The sequence below is a fragment of the Takifugu rubripes genome, chromosome 1 (assembly GCF_901000725.2).
Source record: "Takifugu rubripes chromosome 1, fTakRub1.2, whole genome shotgun sequence".
Classification (NCBI taxonomy): domain Eukaryota; kingdom Metazoa; phylum Chordata; class Actinopteri; order Tetraodontiformes; family Tetraodontidae; genus Takifugu; species Takifugu rubripes.
The window spans coordinates 17,696,033-17,714,227 of NC_042285.1; the positions used below are offsets into that span (position 1 = coordinate 17,696,033).

An 18,195-nucleotide genomic window follows, 5' to 3' on the forward strand; every position below is an offset into this window, starting at 1 on the left:
AGGATTACTACTCTACTGGCTCAAAAACAACCCCAGGTAAATTCCTTCAGTGTGTTTCCATTCTTTATACGTTTTTCAGAATTAGACAATCCAGCCATGATCGTTTAGTCTTTTATTTTATTTTAAATATTTATATCAAATTTGTACAAATTGTTACTGCAAAAATTCCACGGTGCTTCTTGAAGAGAATACAGGTCATTCGTTTCTGCTTGGCAGGCGAGGCTTTCCTCCTCGACTGTGACTGTGGTGTTCAGTCTTTTGTCTGGCTTATTTATAGTCTGATATGCTCAGCATCAAAGGGAGTTTCTCCCAGGCTTCCTTGAATGGATCATTTGCAGAAAAGAGAACAATGGCCTCTCTCAAACGGGGCAGTGGTGCAGAAGTAATGTGAGATACCAATTTTCTTCATATGGCAAGTTTTTCTACTATTATCGCAACCAAGAATACAGACATGGAGACCTGAATGGGGCTGAGATTCAGAGGCCAAGACAAGGAAATAGGGAGAAGCTCTTGGATTTACTGAATTTATTTTAAAATGTTGCTTCTATCATATAAGGCCAATTACAGGAGGGACAACTGTACCATCCACAGAGTCCAATGTGACTTTAATAATTATTGAATATAAATATCCTGCCAGAAATACCAATTGTAAAAAGCTGCTGTTTAAATGTGCAAAACCTATTTTTAGACATCTATCAAAACAGGAATGGAGAGTTAATGAAAACAAGCGACACTAGATTCCCAAAGTTAAACATTTCCCTTCCTCTCTTTACCTGGAAAAAGTCATTGAAGATTTTACATCTTCCAGAACTGACTCGTGGTTTTATCTGCAAAGACTCCAGCTGGTTCAAAATGCAGCTGCAGGGTTTTTGACAGAGTCTATCAGCTTGTCTCATATCTCACTCATATCCTGCTGTTGCAGAGCCCTTCACCAGTTACTAATAAAAAGTCTATTAGTTTATTATAAGGGGTGCCAGAGGTTCCTAAAATATTGGTCTAGTTTAACAAAATTTCCAAGCACCACCAAAACACCAAAAAACCCACTTTAAAAACATTAGTGAGAAAACAGAATATTTTTATTTCAATCAAAATATTCAGTTAAATAAAAACTTTTGTATGCATAATACTGCAGATGTGTGTATGTAATATGTAATAATGTACACAATTAGAATAAATGAGAGTTCTACAGTATAAGGCATAATAAAGGAGATGGTAAATAATTTAAAAAAAATAGTCTAAATTGTTGATTTTAAAAAGAGAAGAAAAAGAGCAACCCTGACACTTCATATTTAACACATCAGGAGGTTATGACTACAAGGACAATCAGTTTTTCATGGAGTGTGAAACTGCTGAAAACATTTTTAAAAAACAGCAGAGAAAATAAGACTCAAGCCAAAAAAAACAAAACCCGCTCTAATAAATAGTTAAAATAAATACAGCACCTCGTGTGAATTTCAGCCATTTTGGTTTTGTATTTTTAGTTTGACTTTTTGAGGTTATAGAAGAAGTTTCCACCTAACAGCATTTTTTAATACATTATTAAAAATAAAACATGCTATTCTGACTATTGAAGAACACAATTCCTCTCTTTAGCTGCTCAGTGTTGCCTTTGTTTCATGCACATTCAGTGGTAACAACATGTAAAGTGCAGTAAACCTTTGGTCATACAAAGGTGGGTTTGATATCTTCCTTGAACACCACAGGGTGTGGGGAGCGGTACAGGCTGCTGTAGCCTTCGTACTCACTGTCAGAAGAGTCTGAGGAGCTCTCCGAGGACATGAGAGAGCCTCGCTGCAGGCAGGACTCACAATAGGGACGGTGGTAGTAACAGTAATCCGTTGAACTGCTGGACTCAGAGTCCCAGCTCCAGCAGGAGTCTCTCACATGTCTGTGATGGTGCTCTTTATTTCCACCTGCGTCTACATCAGGTGTGAAAGTGTAACCACGTTTTGAAGAGGGTAGTGCTGAACATCGATGGGACTTTGAAATGCATCGCTTATGTCCTCTTATCACTCCATTTTCTCCCTCATCGTCCTCCTTTACCTCCTGCAGCTCTCCATTGTCTTCAGCCTGGATGAAGGTGTCACTCACGGCGATCCCATCGCTGTGCTTGCCTTGATTCTGCTTTACACACCTGTCCTTTACCCACCTGTGGCCCACAGCCTCTAAACCTGTGTGGAAGCAGGCTAAACCTCTCCTGGAAGAGTAAAATGGCGGCCGACGTTTCCTCATCATATAGGGAGAGATGCTGGGGTAGCGGAACACGGCGGGTGTGCGAGGGGAACGTGGTGTTCTTAAGGAAAGTGGGGAAAGCATAGTGGGTTCAGGGTATTTGAAATGTGTAGAAGTTCTGGACATTTGGCCAGGGGATCTCAGTGAGGTTTCCACCGCATCGATGCTCAGCTCCTGCAGAATCTCCTGCAACTGCTCACTACTGACAAATCCGCTGGGTCTGGGAGTTTGTCCCCTATGGAACGGACTTATCCCTTGTGGTGATTGCAGTGAAGTCACAAAATTTACAGTTTCCACTGGTGTCCTGAGAAAGCCAATAGGCTGATGGGACAATGGCTGCTTTAGGGTCATTCCTGTCCTGGACTCAAGTGTGCCTCCGCCTGTAGGACCAGGACTAGGAGAGGAACCACTCCAGTTTTCACTGTATATGCCTTTAGGTGGAGGAGAGGAAGCAGCCAACTCAGTGCAGGAGATGTGAGCATTGGCAGGCCCAGAGGAAGGTGCTGTAGCCTCAGCAGCAGTGGCCAAGGGAGAAGATGGATGAGGCTGTGACAGCTGAGATTCAGCATCCCTCTGAGGTAGAGAAGATGCACAGAGGCCATCATACTGAAGCTCTGTGGTCTGGGTGGAGGAGGAGTTGAGGTTTGTGTTGGAGTCCAGGTCCTGGAGCTCAGCAGGCTGACTGGCTGCCACCAGATGCAGGAGTTTATCCTTAGCGTTGCTCACCTGTTCCTGCAGACTGTCGATCACAGCATTCTTCTGGAGATTAGCAAATACAAAGACAGTGAAGAATCTGCCTCTGAAGTAACTTTGAACAAGCAAACGTTTCTATATGTCATTCTGTACTCGTATATTTTGTTTTAGCAAAACCATTTTCGCATGCATTTTCTTGATTTGCCAGAAAAGTCAAAGCGCAGCATCACCTCAGTGAGGAGCTTTTTCATGGAGTTGTTCTCCCCCAGCAGGTAGTAGATCTCCTCCTGGCTGTAAGCTGAGGGCTGGCTCCTACTGGGGCTGCTGAAATACTTTGCCATCTGACTCGGATTGTTCTGATCCTCTTCGAAATGGCGCCACTGGGTCAGCTGCACGCCACAAGTGCATTATTATGTACATGGGTATAAAAAGTAAAATGTGTTTCATCATGTTTCAGGCCAATATAAATATAAATTGAAAGAACCATATGACCTTTTCAGCAGGTGTGCCTTAATGTATTGCTCACAGTTCAGATATTTATTTCCTTTCCGCTGGAGATACATTCCTTTGTTGTGGCATAAAGCAGCCAGCAGCTACTTGGAGAGTCATAAACCTGTTTGCAGCAGCCTACGTAACTTTGACTCATAAACACCTTTTGAATGAGTCAGGCTCAAAGATAGACGGAGGCAACTGACACGCACATGGAGAGCAAATGCACGGGCATCAGAGTCACTCCAGGTTTACTACTTGCGTCCTGTCTGTCATTGATATGTCTGTGTGTGATGCTGAACTGACAATAACTGCTTGACTAACTCTGACAAGTTATGGTTTTTATGCATGTTAGCATGCTTCCTCCAGGGATTCTTCTTTAGTTAAAGGGTCTAGCCTGTCTCTCACCTGAGGAACAAACAGCATGCAGTTGGTGGCCAGGGTGCAGATGAAGATGGCACCGGCCACAATGCTGTAGACCACATTGGGCCAGGCCTGAAGGAAGACGGACACAGGAAGAGCAACAGTGGAGGAGATGGTGACCAATGTAACTACAGTCAGAATAGTGGGAGACTGGTTGACTGGAGGGTGGCTGACGTTGCTGGTCAGGCCTGCTAGATAAGTCCCATAGAGGAGAAGGCAACCCTGTAGAGGAATGACACCAACAAGATCAGCTTTGGGAAATCAAACCAAGTTTTATTTTCCATGTTTTCAAAGTGATTTCATAAGACATGTTTCTGTTGGTGCATATCTGAGCCTAATCAGCGTTTCTCTAGCTTCACTGGTGAGGTGGAGCGAGTAGACTCCCACTGACATCTGATCTGACTTCTGAACAGGGTGGATTGGATAAATAAAGGAAAAATCAGTGTGTTGGCAGTCTGAATGAGGCTTTCAAAATGTGATCCTGAATTAGTTTACATCCAGCAACATGGATGATCAGTGCACACTGAGGAAATGCAACAGCTTTCAGAAGAAAAAAGAAAACAACTAAAACCACTGTAGGATGTTGTCAGATCAGCTGTTTTCATAGATAGTGTTCAAACAATGAAAAAACTCACAAAGTCATTTTTAGAGCACCTTCTGTCCCAAACAAGCATCACTTACCTTCTTTACAGCCATGATGGTCACCCACAAGTCATAATATACAGAGGAGCAGGTATCCGTCTGAGTCAGGGAGTAGGAAATTTGTCTCTCCATCACCTACAATGGGAAAACTCACTGAGTGATATAAACTCTTATTGATATTTTTGCATCTCAGACCTTTTTTTCCACTTCTGCTAAAATAAATAAATAAATAGTACCGTACCTTGAAAGCAGCAGCCACAGATCGTGAACACCTTATGGGGTCAGTAAGGTACCAGGCTGTGAGGATCAGCATGTCCACTGTGAGCAACAAAGCCACCAGCCCCATCAGCTGGATGTCTCTAATGATCTGAAACCCAAAATAAACCTGTTATTACAGTCCTGCACCACCCGAGCACCATTTAAACACAGCAGAAGGCCCATGCAAAAGAAATAATTTAACTGTAAATCCTCCAAATTGATTTAGGGAAATACTGTAATTAAACTGCCTTTAAAGATATATTTGACTGCGAAAATGATGCCTGCCAGCAGCACGATGGTTTGATCTCTTGTCCTGAAAAATCTCAGGCGACGCTGACACACTAAAGCAAACACATCCCACAGGAGTCTAGAGAGACAAATAGCTGCTGCGTGACCGGTGTCCTACCACTCTCTTGTCAGGCACTCGCTGGGTGAACACCCTGTACAGCCTCCACGTCTTGCCTAAAATTGGACCAAAGACAAGCGTACTGCCCACACAGAGGGTCCACATCCGAGCCTGTCGGAGGAACAAGCCTTAAGCCGAGCCACCAAAAACACAGAAAAGCACCAACAAAGATGTTAATGCTTACTTGAAGCACAGCAGGAGACGCTCCCTCAACAGCAGCAAATAGAAATCCACTGCTGTAAGTGAGGACACTCCCGAGGAGAGTCAGGACATTTAGGTTGGGACTGGACATCTTCACGATCCTGGTAGTGTGGGAACATCAACACAGTGGATGAAGGAATTCGTGGGAGGAGTTCTATGAAGTTATTACTTGATATGTTGCACTGTGGTCTACCTGTTGTTTTTGAAGTGGAGAGTGAAGGAGAGGAAGACAATGGCTAACAGGATTCCACAGGAGAGCAGAGTCCACATGACAGCACTCAACACTGGAGACAGAGCTCGGCTGGGCAGCTCCACAGCCAGCTGCAGACACACACACACACACACACACACACACACACACACACACACACACACACACACACACACACACGCACACACACACACACACACACACACACAAACACATCATTACAAACACGCACATTGGTTTTTGAGCAGACTCATGTTTACATTATAGAGGAGTGGAAAAGCAGGTAAAACAGAACAAATGATTCAGATTGTGATCAAACTTTATTAGTGTCCCAAATATCTCATTACATCCTCGATTCCCATTTCTTCTGGCAATCATAAACATAAAATGCGGGAGATCAGGATAAACAGCTAGATTTCAGACATCCACAGGTAAAATGATCAGGGGGGCAGAGTTGGTCCCATTCTGATTACGACGGGGGTTAAAGTAGGGGAACAGTCTTTGACTGAACGAGTAGCCAGTGAAGGTGTAAATCAGAGAAGCAACATCCACGTTGTAAAAAGAAACCTGCCCACACTCCATATCTACGTAAATCCCGACTCTCTGGAGTTCCTTGACCAGTGGCAAACTGACAGGAGTGCTGCTCAGGGCCCAGTAGCTCTGGCCTCCCCTCATTCCCAGGGCCCAGTAGCCATTTTCAGGATTCAGCATGTTCCCTCCCTTTCTGCTGACATTTTCCAGGCCAACTCCTATGTCCCACTCTGTCTTCCCTTTCACCAGGACCTCATAGTAGAATCTTTCAGAGGAGAATCCCTCGTTTCCCAAGACACTGACCCCTGGGTAGAATCTCTTGGGGTTGTCTGGTAGTTTTAGAGCAACATCGCCATGGTGCACTTGTTTCCTGTTTTCAGACAGGATCAGTTTGGGATGAGCTGTGTCAGGGTCGAGAGTCACATCCACAGCGTACTGTCGAGCCCTCTGAATCTCCGTCTCATACAGCCGCTTAACATGAACTCCTACTGTCTCCTCCAGCTCGCCCGCCACCCTCGTCACCGCTCTGCTCATCGCACCAACGTACACAGCAGGCTGCAAGCAGGCCCGCGTAGATGTGGACAATACCTGAAAATGGTGATGGTCAGATGCACGTTTCTGTACAAAGGTATCGATCTCCTGCTCCAGAGCCACAACCATTCCCCTGGCCTTGAGTTCAACTTGCATTTGCTTTGAATTAATGTCCTCCAGCAGATCTTCCTGGCCTTTCTGGACCATGTGGAACAGTTTTTGAAAGAGCTGCAAACAGTCCTGAATCTCTCTCGCTGCATTTTCCCTGCTGATCCCAGCCGTTTGATTGATTTCATTTATCCAGTGAAGACGGTCGTTGATTGAAGCTTCCACCGGTCCTGCACACATGTCGCCAGCTTTAGAGAACAGGTCTGGTAATTTCTTCGACACGCTGTCCTTCATCTGGCTCGTCTTGAAGGCGTCCACAACATGGTGTCTGGAGCAGAAATCCTCCTGGCTGGACAACTCATCAACAGAACCGGAGTCACGTTTGCCTTTTTTTGCTGACGACTTCTTAAACTGAGTAGCCAGTTCAGATAGGAGGGTATTCACTTTGAATTCAGGCCCCTTGGAGAGCTTCTGTTTGCAGACAGGGCACTGGGGTAATTCAGCAATCTCCCAGTATCCTTGAATGCACTCTTTACAAAAGTTATGTCCACACGGAGTTGAGATGGGCAGGTTGAACAGATCCAGGCAGATGGGACAGAGAAGCAGCTCCTCGGAGAGCGTACTAGCCATAGTTTCCATATCTGGGAATGCATCCAGAGAGAAAAGCAGATGGCGTTATATGGAGTAAGTTGAACGTAGTCAGGTTCTTCTCACGCCTCTGCTCTAACATATAGAAGCAGTTGTGCATGGAAAGCTCTCCCTGTCTACAAATAGTCACACGTGCGTGGTGATTACGCCTCCTGTTTAAAGTTAAACAGAAAATCAAGCAAATTGTTTGATGTAAATTATCAAAGAACTTTTTTTAAAGAACAGGTTAAAAGAGCTTTGTTGTTTCCTACAAGGAAAAAAAATCCCAGAGGGCATTTGTGACATCTGCAACTGACAGCAAATCTACAAAGCATGAAAGAAATCAAAGAGATAACTCACCTTACTTCTACGAGGTGTAGTATTTGAAAAAAAAAAGTGTCTGCAGGGAACCATCTGTGTTGCCTGACACAGTGTTTCCAAATAGAATGAGTGTCAGGCAACATGGAGCCACTACAGCTTAGGTTATACTTGGAAAGTCATGCTAGACATTCATAGGCCCTCCATGTTGCCCTTTCCTCTTAAAGGGACCAGGGTCCGTGCTAAATGTATCGTCACTAGTCCTTTCAGCCGCACCAGATCTCTGCTCATCAGTGATTTCTTAATGGGTGAATGAAATATGTGTTAATTGCAGGGTTGTCTTCACTGATATGAGGCACCAATTCAACAGAATTTTGAGCCGCAGCTCTAGCTGAACTGTTCAGACATGACATTTATAGCAGTTATTACCGTGCTGAGGCCGCACAGTCTCTGCATAATCTCGAGGCCCTCTTGCCTGTTGACTCCAGCATGGATGAAGCAGAGTGCAGAGTCACACCGGGAGCTGCAGTTCATTTCAGGCTCCATCGCGGTCCGGTTTCACTTACACATCCTGAGGAACAGACAGACACCCCGGGTTACGCTTCACTCACACTAGGGAAGTGTTTCCATTTTGCTCCATCTCTACTCAAATGCACAATTCACGTGTTTAAATAATGTTGGGTGCTGCAAGTGTACTGGACGGTGCGACATTCGAGCACGGGATCATTCTGCGGCCGACAGCAGAAAAGTTAAATGAATGGGGCAGTTCCTGGAAATTGTAAAAAGCTTTGCAGAAAATCACTAAACAAGTGTTTGGCGCTCACGTCACAGGTGTGTTTATGACCTGTGCTGCATCAACATGTTGCAGGAGTAATTGCACAGCTAACCCGATACTGAGCCATGTCCGATGGCTGCTAACGCAACAGTGACTCAGCTACGTGCTGCCCAGTTTTTCAGACAGGTGACTGTTTGAGTGTGTTCTCAGACCATACGTTCATGTCTGCACGATGACTAGAAGGGCTTTTAAAAAAGACATTATAGGAAAAGGAATTATAGAGTAAACCTGAATAATGTCATCCACTAAATGGGTGATTTTTCAAAGACATCCTCTGTGTAAATTATTCAGTGGCCCATCTAGGTTGATGCTGTTGACAGGACAATGAAGCCTGCTGGGCCAGTGCAACTGGGAAGTGTCTGGAGTTCCTGTTCACCGTCTTTCGTCACTTTCCAAGTTTAGTTCACAGTTCTGCTGCTTCCTGCAGGAAAAGCCGAGCAGAGAGAGGCATTTCCGTCAGTTTTTCGAAATCTAACCTTTGCAGGTTTCAGTTTGGGAGAACACCCAAGGATGGGGGGAGGTGGGGGGGGGGGGGTCCCTCCAAATGGAGTCAGAACAAGGCCCTTCCTCAGGATGAGTTTGGTTTAATGGACGTGTTTTGACAGTTCAGAACAGTCATGAGGAGTGTCTTTTGAAGTCCCGAAGGCTAAACCACAGCAAATACCTGAAGTATCTGAGGCTTTGAACATTTTCTCTGACAGCCAGTGGAGATGCCGAATATGTCAACATGACTTTCACTTTACAGGACTGACCTTTTAAAACTCTGTTTCAATTTGTTAAAAATATTTGAGTTATTTCTGACAGGAAGCTGTGCTCACACGACGGTGTTCAATGGTGTTAACCTGTGTGAAAACCTGAGGAGCATCTTCAATACTATTTTCTGGCGCTTAAGTAAAGCCCATTCATTGTACTGTCAATCTTCCCCCTCCTTTTAAGAACAACCTGGTGCGTCACCACAGGCACTGGCAGACAAAAAGCCCAGTTTAAGTGCCGATATTGAAACATTCCTCCTGAGTAAGTAGCAAATCCGTTTCCAAGTTTATTCTTTAAGCTGAAATAGAATGCAATTACTGAAATCCAGCCTCAGTTCAAGCTGTCACACGCCATTTACAGCGCATGATACAGTCTGCAGCCTGGTTCTGCTATTTCATAACGTCCAACGTGATCATAGTACGCAAAAAACAAAAAACAAAACAAACAAACAAAAAACATTAAATTTCGCTCTTTTTTAACAGGAGACTGGTTAGAATAAAAAAGAGGACACTATTAAGGACGATGGCATCCTCATTATGATATTTATGACGCTCATTATTATTCAAAAAGAGCACAATCTCATGTTCTGAGGTTTGACATGTTCTGCGTTTTCGGGGTGACAGGATGGAAATTTACGCACGAATGCGTCAAGACACGTTCAGCGTAAAACAACCAATTGAGCAATCCAGCACCAGCAGGACACACCGAGACAAGGAGCAAGACACGAAAAAAGAGGATTATTAAAACAAAATGCAGCCGTAACACAAGTTTTAAAGAGCGAACCTTTGTCTCCGACGCGCACGCAGGATCCCGTCTCCACGTCCCGTTCCAGACATCGCGCAAGACTGTGAAACGCTAAAGCAATAAAACTGGCAAATACAAGACTCAGCTCTGTCATATGAAATAGCATTTCTACAAAGATCCCATCTCAAACGAGCTGCGGGGAAAATCCTGTGAACCAAACTTCTGTGTAGCCACAATCCGAGAAGCTCCTGATACTCAGGAAAACTTCAGGCAGACTGAGGGAGCTCTCATCAGTGCACCAAGGGTGTGTGTGTGTGTGTGTGTGTGTGTGTGTGTGTGTGTGTGTGTGTGTGTGTGTGTGTGTGTGTGTGATGGCGCGAGGGAGCGAAAGAGAGAGTCTGTAAACTATGATTTCACTTTGCTCAAATTAAATTTTCAAACAAAAACGCCACACAATACAATAAAATAACCAAAAATATATTTATTTTGCGTTTTTACAGGTTCAAAAAGAAATCTGGAATCTAGTACTAGAGGACAAAAGTGAAAAGTCTAAACAGAATTATAACACAGATTTATAGACTAAATCTGAATAATGTCAAAATGTCATAACCATTTTGAAGAACCTGTAATAGAGTGATTAGAAATTGGCAAAGTAACTGTCTCACTAAAGGTAAAGAAATAAGATATAAATACCACAAATATCTAAAAAAACAACAATCTACTTTAACATGTTTTTATTCTGCTACCATAGACTCAAAACATGTGACCCAGTGCAGCCCTGTGGGACTGGGTGGCATCAGTGGAACCACACGTGCACAGCACAGATACTTGCACTGAGCAACAGGTTTTAATGGAAAGAGAAACAAAAAATGTGCCTATTTTGCTTCGTGTCCACCAGCGATGTCAGAAACGTGGATGTCGAGTTCCTGCTGACCGGTGAAAAACATCAAAAGACAAAAAACAGCGTTGGTGTGAGTGAGTGACGTCAAGCGGTGGGAATATTCCAGCAGCTATAAGAGGCATAAAGGTGTTATTAAGACGTCACACAGATTTATGGAGGGAGCCAAATCATGGTGCGATTCCTGCTGAGGGAGTGTCAGCTCCATGACAGCTTTCAGAGGAAAGTAGAGTCACAGGCAAACCTGCATAACTTCAGTTGAGTTTCGCTCCATCGTTACTATGACAACCGGAGGTCTTCACCTTAGGGTTCACATGAGCTGTTGTTCCTCTTGTTCCCCAGGAAAAGACAAGATTAAGCTGAAAATGCAGATTCGTACGATAGGATGCAGGTTGTACATATAAAGCTGCTTCCTGCACACTCACATTTACTCTACATGTGCATCGTTGTGTTGAGAGTTTCAAACACTCCACTTTATTCCCCTCCATCCATCACTTTAGAGGTTTTTAGGATGGGCAGAGTTCTTTAAAACTCGGTTTAAACTCAAGTCAAACATCAGCAGCGATTGCTGCTAAAGCTTGTCGGTCTTTCTCAGGTTTCTGGGAGGATCGGGTTCAACAGTGGTGGCAGGTGGACCCAAGTCGTGATCTCAGGTTACCAGGAGCTTGAATATTTCATCTGGAGACACGCTGCTGCTGCTCAGGAGTCAAAGAGGAGCAGCAGCCAGGGAGGAGGCCTGATGAAACAGGACGCGTGCTGCTGCTCGGAGGTTACCAGGGATCAGTTCTAACGTCGGCTGTTACGAAAGCCAAATGCAGGTGTCACATATCACTGGTCACCTTTTATTGCTACGATCCAACGTTGTGCATCTGCCAGCTGGAGGCCAACCAACCATAACACACAACAGAAAAGGCCTGTTCACCATGTGGTGCACTGTTTCCTGTTAGAAGGCAGCAGCGGCGTTTCCTGGAATGGAAGCATCTGCAGCTGTGATGCAACATCTGACCACAGTTAGCTTTGTGGCATTTAAGACCGTGTGGGTGGATCTGTTTGTTCTGTGTGAAGCATCACCACACTCCTGTCCTAACCAGAGCCTGGACGCGCCGCTCTGACATGCCCGGCTTTGTCTGCTAATTCGCAGAGAGAGAACTCCCTGCTGCGTCTCCTGCTGGGTTGCTATGGATCAAGACTGTTGGTGCTGGGACAAAGATCCTCCTCAGACTGAAGCTGTAGCGTATCTGTTGGAAACAGGTCGGATCATCAAACACACGGGAGCATCAGCAGGCAGTTTAATGTGATGAGTGTGACAGAGATTTAGCTTTGATCAACTCTTGCAGTCACTCATCCACTTAAAATTGAGGTGGATAATGAGGTTCCACTTCAAAAAGATACGTTTCTGGGATACCGGGGTGCTGCCATCTTGTGTTGGTGACATCATTTGCAGCCACCACATGTGCCATCTATCTAGTTTCCATGCATTTGACAGAGCTCTTTAGCTGTTGCATTTAATGTACTTCTGTGTAACAATACTGACTTGGTGACCTGACATTGACATGACATTGAACCGGAATGTCAACAAGGCTATACAACAGTCCCAGGGCAGTTCCCATCAGTCCACAACAGCTTGAGCTCTTCTCACGATTCCAAGCTCCTCTAAAGTGTTTATTTTGATGTCTTTTTTACAACACCAGGAAAATAAAAAACAATGTATTGGATGTCAAAAAAGTCACATAATGCAAGTAAAAGTGGGTGCATTTCATGTTTGGAGGTGTTGTAAGGGACTGTTGAAAAATAAACTTTTGTTTTAGTTTCCTAGGGGCTGTTTGAAAGTGGTCCTTAAAGCTAGGGTTAACCAGTAACTAGGCAGAACCCAGCTGTGACCTGTTCAAAGACCGCTGAAAACAAACCAAGTATGCGACTGTGCAAAGCATCAATCCTGCCAACACGTCTGGAAAAAGCTGCCATGTGACAATGGAAGTGAAAGAGAGGCAGCGGCGGGGACACGGCGGCTCTGTTGGCAGGTGATGCTGAAGGATTAGCAGCCCGAGTGAAAGGAAAACATGCTTGTCCTGATTCCAGAGTTCAGAACAGGGCTCTCGGCATTGAGACACCAGAATGAGGTCACCTTCATATGCAAATAAGAGCTGGACTAAACCATGGAACAAGAACAAACGCTCTCATTTTTGTGTCTCCTTGAGACAGTTTATACGTTTCCTCAGCGAAGATTAGCTGCAGATAAATCAAAGTTTCATAAACACACTTTCAGTAAGATCAGCTTTATTACCGTTTTAGCACCGTTTAATTTACCTCAATAACAAAAACATGTCAATATATGCTCTACTTTAGTCTAATTCTGCAAGTAAGTTAAATATTTGTAGGTAGCAGAAATCACAAATGATTTTTGCTAAAAGCAATTCATCCAATTAACAATGTTACATTCTGCGCGCTAGAGGCCGTGATACAAGAACTCCAAATCAAACATTTAGCTTTATTATTATTATTATTATTATTGTTATTATTCTTCGTCACATTACAATGTGTAAATTGTGTCTTTGTATCTTTTCCCAGCATTAGAAGTCCCCATTTGTAAGATCTAGAAATGCTCCAATCTGGACTAACTGTAACATAGAGGCGCATTCTTTTGTATTCTCAACATTGCTGAGGGGCCAAAGGATGTTTTCCTTCTAATGGCCCCGACCTGTCAGGGAAATTATAGTGTTGGAGTTTTCCAAACAAACATGTAACCAGGAAAGTACAAAAAGTCACTTCCTGTGCAAAAAAAAAAAAGATAATCTAACCAAGAGGGATTAATACAGGAAATGAATTGCTCTCTGGGCTACACTGGGATGCAGCGCCGTTGCCTGACTCAGGCCTTCTCACCGAGGGGGGAAATAAATGGATCTCCTCCACATGGACACGGAGGCTCAGACTGGTTTAAGCCGAACAGCCATTGTTTCTGCGCCACAACAGTGAATGATTTGGCCAGATCCGCCCTACATCCACTTCCTGTCATCAGCCAGCCCGCACAAGCTTTCTCCTAAATACACAAACAGACGTGGGGTCCATTTTAAAGGAACGCCGACATCTTCTTAAACGAAAATGAACTGAAAAGGCAAGATGACGAGAGGTTTGACCTTTGCCCAGCAGGACTGTGCTCAGTGTAAATATAGGAATTAAAAGTCACTATCGTCATAGTTACTTCATAAAGCAAAGGAAAGAAAAAAAACTCTGAAGTTAGAAAAAAAAATTAAGTGCAAGCTAACTGTGTGTCACCAGCAGTTTAGACGTGGAACAAATGTTCAGATCCCAACATTCAAATGTAGTTATTAGCCTGCACCCAATATGATTCTAAAGTACAAGGTGCTGAAAGGGAAAAGCAGCTCTGACTTTCATGGCTACACCTGAAATCTGAAGTTTCCTACGCTTGTGTCCAGAGATGCACAAGGAAGTTTCACATTGTGTGTGTTACGTACAGCCACAATATTAGTTTTTGACCGAGTGCTAGTCTGGCTCAGCCAGGCCCGTCTCTGCCCAACACAGTTTGACCCGTCTGCACCCTGTGGCGCTACCCCAGAAGCACCCTCTGGAGGCGGTACGCCGGCACGCTGCTCTCGTCCTCCGACTCTGCGTCGCTCTGTGGGTTGGAGCTGCAGGGTGAGGTGCACTGCGGGGAGCACAGGTAGTGCATGAGCGGCAGTCGATATTTCCCACAGAAGTCCACAAATTTAATGTGGCGGACGCATGAGTCAAAGTAGACGCCTGTGGAAAAGAAAACCGGATCAGTGGGGACCAGCACTGAAACTAAGCCTGTTTTCATTCCAAATTTCCCAAACCAGTATCTTACCAGCACACTTGGGGTTGGGGCACTTGCTGGCCAGGTCGAGGTAGCGCAGCAGGTTTGCAGGGAGGTCACAAGGATAATAGGGAATATTTCGGCTTTTGATGGTACGTCCCGCCAACTCCAAGAGTGACGGAGGGTCATACGTCATCTCCTTGACAAACCTCACCACCAGAGGGTTGCCACGGAGACTGAGCTCGTGCAGATGCACCAGGCTGAGTATCTCCCGCGGCAGGTAAGTTAGCAAGTTGTTGTGGAGACTTAACGATCGCAGCGAGTGCATCCTGGAACGAGACAAAGAAATTAAATCCTGGAATGCTACAGGAACGCCCCTAGCAAGGCCGGTGCTGCTGACATTTAGATGATGGTTCCACTTGGAAGGTATGAGCCTGCTGTTACCTGGTGAGCTGAGGGGGGATGCTTTGAATGCGGTTGTCACACAGGACCAAGTAGCTGAGGTTGGGCAGGTAAGCCACTTCTGGGGGAATAGCTGAGATCAGGTTCCCACCCAGATACAACAACTCCAACCTAACAGGACAAATGAACAACACTTTAAATTAATCAGGTTCAGTGAGCAAGAATGGAAATTAATAAATATTTACAGTTTCTTTTATCATATATAGCTTCACCGTTTATCCACGGAAATATATCCGGCTCATGCCGTAAACCGAGTAATGCTACTACGCGCCAGACGGGGGCGCTACAGGTGAAGGTTTTCATCCATAGGGTGACTGGCTGTGCGCTCTGGTGACATTTGGGATTTCAGGTTTACACAAAAATTACCAAAAAAGAAAAAAATAAATAAATAAGAGAGAAAAACACTTTGTAAAAGATATATAGATAGATCCTGAAAAGTTCTCTGATCTGGTATAAAAAGAAAACCTTAACAAAATGTGCTTCAATATTTTGCCCATTAGACAGATTTTAGTTTAGTCTTTTTCTGTAGGTAACAATGAACCCTGGTAGGTTAAAGGGGGTATACAGTACACAGGGGGGTGATTACGAAAGTAAAAGAGTGAAAGGGAAGCAAAAATGGATGGCGGTTTAGCCAAAGTAAGCGGCCGGGCCATCTGTCGGCTGGAACTGATGACACAGCGACTGTGAGAGAGGAAGCCATTATATCGTCCTTGGTGACTGACCACTGAACAAGCCCCCCCTCGGTGAGAAGGCCTGAGACAGCAGCTGACCGGCCCAAAGTGCTGAGTTACAGCACGGAGGGTTGGAAAAAATATTGCACTTTTTTCTTCTTCTACCGAGTTTCCCAAACAAAAGTCATAAAGGTTATAAAGTGAGTCAGCAAGTACCAACATGTGCCAATATCACAGCTTCACCCGCTTTTGTTTGTTTTTAAACCAGGCACTGCTGAGGAAACCGTTGCAAATAAAGATAACCTTTGCCCTCAGAAGAAAACTCAATGTAACTATCATCATGTTCCCAGTACGAACAAACCTGATGATCAGAGATTCCCTCGTCTCTTTCGTCAATACGCTGCCACACCGCTGCGTTTGTGCACGTAATATAATGACGAGACTCGCGTGTGTGACCTTTGGCCTGACGGGAGGTTACTGTGACTCGATCGTGATAAACTACATTGATAAACGCCTCACACTGACCCTCATTTTCTGACACTGCATATATCTGACCCAGGGAGGCTCGTTGTTGACACATTTAACTACTTTAAACCCAGTTGATTCTGCTGCCGCTGTGTTTTCGACCCAAAAGACCTGCAGACGAGGTCAGGACACAGAAGAGGTTCATCTCAGGACGCAAGCAGCAACGAGAATCCTGGGTTTTTATTTCATATGTGAAAGCAGCACTGCTGCACCACTGGAGCTGTTTACTAGTCTGTTACCATTGTTTACAGCTTCCCAGGTGACACAAATGGGTCAACAGCGATGGAACCTGACTGGAACAGTTTCGTGGGAACTACGTCATCATGAACGATTACTGGGATGTTGAGCTGCAAACGCAGCACGGTCCACATGCAAAATGGCGAGAAGGACCAGGATAAATTAGGTTTAAGTTCACTTTAAGACAGGTGTGATGAACCGTGCAGGGATGGCGCGCGTGCACGACTGACTGACACTACACATCTGTGTTCCTGCCCCGGGACACGACCACGACTCTAATCTACTGTCGCACGGGTCAAAAACCAAAGTAAACCTCACATTATCATGAGCTCAGGATGAACAAGAGAAATGAACAACAATCTTTGGGAAGCAGGACAAATCAAAGCTAAAACGTCAGCAAAAATAACACACTTGCAGCCGGCTGTCATATCTAGGGTTAGTTCTAACTTGGGCTAATGCTAACCGGTTGTTCCGTGCAACATTGGTGACTTTACTCGGCTCTACACCCAGTGGGCTGCTGGTGGAGACCCACCTGGTGAGCTGTTCTATCTCGGCCGGGATACTCTTCAGCCTGTTCCCACCCAGCGACAGCGACTGCAGCTGCAGCAGCTTCATGCACTGCAGCGGGATCTCCTCGAATCGGTTCCCACTAAAGTTCAACACCTCCAGCTGCAGGGAGCCGAAGTCTTTGGGCAGAGAAAACTCGTCCAGGCGGTTGTTCTTGGCTATGAGGGTCTTCAGCCTGGCCAGCCGGGTAATGCCTTCGCAGATGGCCGACAGTCCGTTGTTGCTGATGTCCAAAAACTCGAGGTTGGAGAAAAGGCTGACAGACGAGGGGAAGGAAGCTAAGCGGTTGTAGTTCAGGTACAGTTGCCTGGTGTCTCTTTTCCTCTCCTCGCTGAAACTATCGACGTTAAAGGTGTTAAGACTCAAGCGAGAGAAGTCGAGGACGCTGTCCCCCGCGGCCGCAGCACCCTCGCGATTCTCCATTTTGGCTATTTTAGCGACAATATCAAGTCTAGCAGGGGGGAACACTCCTCGTAGAAATACAGTTTTGGAAAAACGCCTTTGTAAACCGTGAGTTTAGTCCAGTACTCTGTCACATGGAGGAAAGAAGAGATTAGTAAACTCCCGTAAACTAGTGCAGCATCTCCAGCGAAAGTAGAGACCTCTTGGAAGTAAAGTGGCTGTTGCTCACTGTGGAGGCGGAGCCTTTAAGGCTTTGGATTGGTCAATCTCTCCGACAAGCCCCGCCTCCCCGGGCTCTGATTGGCTGGTTCAGCCCCGCGTCACACGCTGTTCCATCTCATTCAGGGGGTTTAAGCTATTTTTTGCATTAATATCGTTACGTCAAAGCGAAGAAATTCATCATTATCTTCAGTTACTTGGGATGAACTTTTGGATTCTTACAACTGAATGTCTTCCGATGACAGGAAGTTATAAAAATGTAGTGCGTTGTAGTTTATTATGCAATACCCCTCTTTGTTACATTACGCAAGGCCGAACTCACCGTGCACAGAATACAAAATGTGAACTGGATGTCTGGGTTCTTCAGACTGTCCCTCTGACTTTCAACGTGCATCTTTTGATGTTTTTCTTAATACGTT

At 44.9% G+C, this 18,195-nt stretch overlaps 3 protein-coding genes across 4 annotated transcripts; all 3 read right to left on the bottom strand.

Moving 5' to 3' along the window:
* Positions 1-108: 108 nt before the first annotated feature.
* gpr156 (G protein-coupled receptor 156) lies at positions 109-13,008 on the bottom strand. Of its 2 annotated transcripts, none has more exons than XM_029839206.1 (10): positions 10,042-13,008; positions 8,100-8,241; positions 5,538-5,665; positions 5,328-5,445; positions 5,144-5,254; positions 4,721-4,846; positions 4,519-4,614; positions 3,823-4,059; positions 3,156-3,314; positions 109-2,991 (listed from the first exon to the last, which is right to left on the bottom strand). In XM_029839206.1, the coding sequence occupies exons 2-10, from the start codon at positions 8,214-8,216 to the stop codon at positions 1,663-1,665; spliced, it is 2,421 nt and encodes an 806-aa protein (XP_029695066.1). In that variant the 5' UTR covers positions 8,217-8,241; positions 10,042-13,008; the 3' UTR covers positions 109-1,662. The 2 variants fall into 2 exon arrangements, with proteins under 2 accessions (XP_029695066.1, XP_029695108.1); XM_029839248.1 differs by having other exon boundaries at positions 8,100-8,926.
* Positions 5,857-7,714, bottom strand: LOC101067440 (zinc-binding protein A33-like). The gene has a single exon (XM_003961758.3). The coding sequence runs from the start codon at positions 7,362-7,364 to the stop codon at positions 5,973-5,975; it is 1,392 nt and encodes a 463-aa protein (XP_003961807.3). The 5' UTR covers positions 7,365-7,714; the 3' UTR covers positions 5,857-5,972.
* Positions 13,009-13,163: 155 nt separating the features above from the next.
* Positions 13,164-17,785, bottom strand: LOC101075879 (leucine-rich repeat-containing protein 58). The gene is made up of 4 exons (XM_003961707.3): positions 17,121-17,785; positions 15,138-15,266; positions 14,745-15,022; positions 13,164-14,659 (listed from the first exon to the last, which is right to left on the bottom strand). The coding sequence occupies exons 1-4, from the start codon at positions 17,576-17,578 to the stop codon at positions 14,466-14,468; spliced, it is 1,059 nt and encodes a 352-aa protein (XP_003961756.2). The 5' UTR covers positions 17,579-17,785; the 3' UTR covers positions 13,164-14,465.
* Positions 17,786-18,195: the final 410 nt, after the last annotated feature.

Coding starts and splice junctions, on each gene's coding strand:
- LOC101067440 (XM_003961758.3), bottom strand. CDS start 7,364: ATGGAAACTATGGCTAGTACGCTCTCCGAGGAGCTGCTTCTCTGTCCC.
- gpr156 (XM_029839206.1), bottom strand. CDS start 8,216: ATGGAGCCTGAAATGAACTGCAGCTCCCGGTGTGACTCTGCACTCTGC. Junction 5,666..8,099: donor GACTGTGCGGCCTCAGCACG/GTAATAACTGCT, acceptor GTGTGTCTGCAG/CTGGCTGTGGAGCTGCCCAG. Junction 4,060..4,518: donor CCATCATGGCTGTAAAGAAG/GTAAGTGATGCT, acceptor ATTCCTCTACAG/GGTTGCCTTCTCCTCTATGG.
- LOC101075879 (XM_003961707.3), bottom strand. CDS start 17,578: ATGGAGAATCGCGAGGGTGCTGCGGCCGCGGGGGACAGCGTCCTCGAC. Junction 15,267..17,120: donor GAGATAGAACAGCTCACCAG/GTGGGTCTCCAC, acceptor TTGTCCTGTTAG/GTTGGAGTTGTTGTATCTGG. Junction 14,660..14,744: donor CCCCAACCCCAAGTGTGCTG/GTAAGATACTGG, acceptor TCTTTTCCACAG/GCGTCTACTTTGACTCATGC.